This window comes from Dendrobium catenatum, unplaced genomic scaffold, assembly GCF_001605985.2.
Source record: "Dendrobium catenatum unplaced genomic scaffold, ASM160598v2 fragScaff_scaffold_542, whole genome shotgun sequence".
Taxonomy (NCBI): Eukaryota; Viridiplantae; Streptophyta; class Magnoliopsida; order Asparagales; family Orchidaceae; genus Dendrobium; species Dendrobium catenatum.
The window spans coordinates 4,944,122-4,948,095 of NW_021319004.1; the positions used below are offsets into that span (position 1 = coordinate 4,944,122).

General features: G+C 38.1%; 1 protein-coding gene across 1 annotated transcript in view; it reads left to right on the forward strand.

Moving 5' to 3' along the window:
- LOC110100069 overlaps positions 1–3,585 on the forward strand; it is an 18,267-nt gene extending 14,682 nt beyond the window's left edge. Inside the window, exon 3 of the mRNA XM_020827459.2 lies at positions 1,959–3,585. Within this exon, the coding sequence (XP_020683118.1) occupies positions 1,959–3,268 (1,310 nt within the window). The 3' untranslated portion in view covers positions 3,269–3,585. The remainder of the gene's footprint in view (positions 1–1,958) is intronic.
- Positions 3,586–3,974: the final 389 nt, after the last annotated feature.

Genomic DNA, 3,974 nt, shown 5'->3' on the forward strand with positions numbered 1-3,974 from the left:
TATAATAATAATTAAATAATTATTATTATTAATTAATATTAATCAAAATATTTTTAATCCCCACCCTTCTTCTCTGTTCACGGGATCCGGCCAAAGAAGCGTGTGATAGGGAGAAAATTACCTACACTTCCAATGAGCTCCCGTTCTTGGCTCCGATCAAAATGCTAACTTCCGATCCTACAGCAAGAGGAAGTCGTGGAAGGAGCGGTGTCGGGCGGGGGAGAAGAGGCGCACGAAGGGTAGAAAGTTAACTTCACGGCCGAGCGAGCTCCTGCTCTCACTCCCGATCAAAATGTCGCACCTTCCGGTCCGACTGGAAGGAAAAGTCGACGGAGGAGTGTAGTCGATCAACAAGGTAGGCGAGCTTCTCTCTTTCCCTCTCTCTCTCTCCTCTTTCTCTCCCTTTCGGGAGTTGGCCGAAGGAGGAGAAGGCACGGCACAGGGGTTCGGATCGGAGGAGGCGACGAGAGCTCGGCGGGCTTCAGTCGCCGGAGTAGGGATTTGCGAACGGGAGAGGGGAGATCGGGAGAGGATTCGGGAAGTTGGAGCGGAACTAGGCCGAGCGGGATCGCGAGAGGAGGCCGAAGGCCTCTTCCTCGTTCTCTTTTAACGACGCCAAGTCGTGCGAGCAATCGTGTGTGAGGCGACGTCGAGTCGTGCGAGGAGTGGCGACGATAGAGGCAGTCGTGCGAGGCGCGACGTGGGGCTGCAGGGAGTAGGTAAGATTTGGATTTTCTTTTTTTTTTGTACAGCAGGTCAACACTTTTATGGCCCCACAAGGCGGCCGAAATCTCCCTGGTTCTTCCAGGTTCTACCCAGTTTGCCCCTTTCTGCTAGACTGGCTGGCTGGGTTAACCTAGCCCGCCCCCTCCTACCGCCACTCCTGTTACCGTATCAGTATCTTCAAATGCAATAAAAATCATCAATTAAAAATATTTTGATGTTTCCCATAGATTATAAAGTGATCATAGAAGTTCCTAAAACTGTTTATGCCATTAGCATTAACAAGTTGAAAGTAATGCACAATTTTGATCTTATATTTGAAAATCATAACATTGATATCTAAATCCATGAATATCAATGAATAACAAGTAATTTTTGTGTTATATTTGTTTTTATAAATAGAGAAAAGATAAATAATATTTGATGATATTTTAATTAAAAAAATTAAATTCGAATACTTACAGTGCTATATTTAATTTATATAGAACAAAATTAATAAGCACCATGCTAGGTAACAAGGACTCTTGGCTCCAAATAACATGTTGGAAGATTAAATTACTACAAAGCAAAAAGAACTAAACACTTATAACAACAAAATGAAAAAGGAGATTCAATATCCCAGTAGTAACATGCCAATCACTAAAACATCTTTTCTTTTCATAAATGAACACCCACAATTGTAAATTCCAAATGTCTCTCAAATTAGATCGAATTATTAAGATACCAACCGATTTATATCACAAAATTAGAAACAAAGAGCTAACGAATTAATAGAAATTATAACTTAGCAGGTTTGTGCTTGAGATAATCCCCTATATATAGCATAAATTCTGTCTTGGATGTCATTTAGCTTTGATTTCAAATGCTTCTATTAAGTCTGACCAGTGTAAGTAGGGATTCCCTATGTTTTGCAGGTGGCAGACATGGATAGGGAATGCTCATAGGCATTTTTGGATTTATCATAGAAAATACCTACAAGCCTTGAGTTTTCATGAAAAAGGTCTAAGCACTGGTGTTTTCATGAAAAACACCAAGCTAACATGTTTTTTCAGCCCTGTGATGAGGACGTATGCAAAGAAACTATTTTTGCTCCTAATAAATTATATTTTTACCACATTCCTAATATAAAAAAATAATGCACTCGATCCTTAAAATTTATTTTTCTTAAGATAGTATCCCACACAAATCACAGAATTAGAAACAAAGTTAATTAATTAACAAAATTTGTTATGCAGGGTCCAGGAAAATATGCAGGCATGTTGTGGAGAAGTACAAGGCATATGGTTACCCGTATCTCCTAGGAAAAGATCCATTGGCGAAGGTATCTGTTGAGCAATGGATTAAGTCAGAGGAGCATAGGTTCAACCCACCAAGCTCCGCTCTAGTTTTCTACCTGGCATATAATATGGAGGCAGATGTAGAGAAGACAACCCAGAGTGAAAAGAAATTGGAGAAGGTACTCAACTTGTATGAAAAAAGACTGGGAGAATCAGACTTCCTTGCAGCCAATTACTTCACATTAGCAGACCTGTACCATCTCCCCAACACATACTACCTTCAGAGTTCTGTTGAGTATGGTCACCTCTTCAAGGATAGGAAGAATGTTAACCGATGGTGGAAGAGTATCTCTGAGCGCAAGTCATGGAAGGAGGTAGTCAAAAAGTTTGAAGAGGAAGGCCTCCAGTTTTATGTTCCGGTGACCAACAGTGAAATAGATAAGTCATTGTCTTCTACACGTAAAAATGGCATAAAATTTGGACCTTTCGGAAGTTCAGAAATAGGCAGAAAGATGGAGGGAGTTAAACCAGCTACTGAAGACAGAAAAGAGACACCAGAACCGACTGACAAAGATAAATTTTCATCAACTGAAAATAGCAAATCAGGTATAACTGATGAAGGAAAAGAAAGGGATGCAAATAAGCCGATTATTGATGCCAATAAAGAGAGAGCAAAACCGGATGACAAAGATAAAGCTTTGTTAGGTGACAAAGATAAATCAGGCAAGACTGATGAAACGAAGAAACCTTACGCAAATAAGCCAGATGGTGACGAAGAAACCCACAAACATGATGACAAAGATAAAACTTCGTCGGATGACAATAGAAAAATGGGTGTAACTGATAAAAGAAAAGAAAGTGATGCAACTAAGCCAGCTAGTGAAGAGAACAAAGAGGCACAGAAATTGGGTGACAAAGACAAAGCTTCATCAGGTGACAAAGACAAACCAGTTAAGATTGATAACATCAAAGACCGTGAAGCAGATAAGAAAGATTCAGAAGGTGAGAAAATTGAAGTAAACAAAGAACTTAAGACAAATGATGCTAGTATTGAAGGCAAAAAGGATGGATTTAAATCTGGTGACAAAGATAAATATTCAACAGGAAACGAAAAAGAACGGGATGTGACTAAGGAAAATGATAATCGAGGCGCAATTGATTCAAATAACCAAGTTAAGAAAGGTTCAGCGCCAGATGATGGGAAAGATAAAACTTCAGACAACAACAAAATTCCCAGTTCCAAGGATGAAAAGGAAAAAGCCAATTAGTGACTGCTTGATGGTTACAACCAAACAAAACGTAATGTTGTTTCTTCATCGCAAGACTAAACTAAGTGAAAACTTTGTACCCGATCTCAAAGCCTCATGAGAAGCACCACTCAGTAACCTAGCTTATTTTAAGAAAATTTTAAAGGATTCTCTGAAAAAAAAAATATCTCTTTTTCATTTCTGTTATCCTTATCCTGTTTCCCTTAAATCCTACCTTGAAAATTATGATTTGTTGGTTTTTCTATGCTGTATGTGACATTTTGCATAATCAATTTTCTACTATGAATGTAATTCCTGCACAACTGTTTATTCTTCTATATATAAAAGATGAATTAATTTATCTGAAACCAAGTTCCACCAGCACAAATGGTACAATAGTATCCAACATGGCTACAGTACAGTCAAACAATTTTTTTTTTAGAAGTTTTCAGTGGTATTTTTTCTTAAATATACATCTCATTATCATCAATTCAGTAGTATCTCATGCATCATACTCATTTATTTGTCCATTCTGATCTTAATTCTAGAAGATTTATAATAGCAAAAGCATGTAGGTTTGCCCTTTTACCATAGCAATGTTTAGTTCAAAGTTTGAAGATCTGACCAATACTTGATACTTAATGCTTTCAACAAATGTAAGCCTGTATTGCACACATAATTGGAATTTCTAGGTGCATAAATCTATGTGATAAAGTTCGGAAGAACA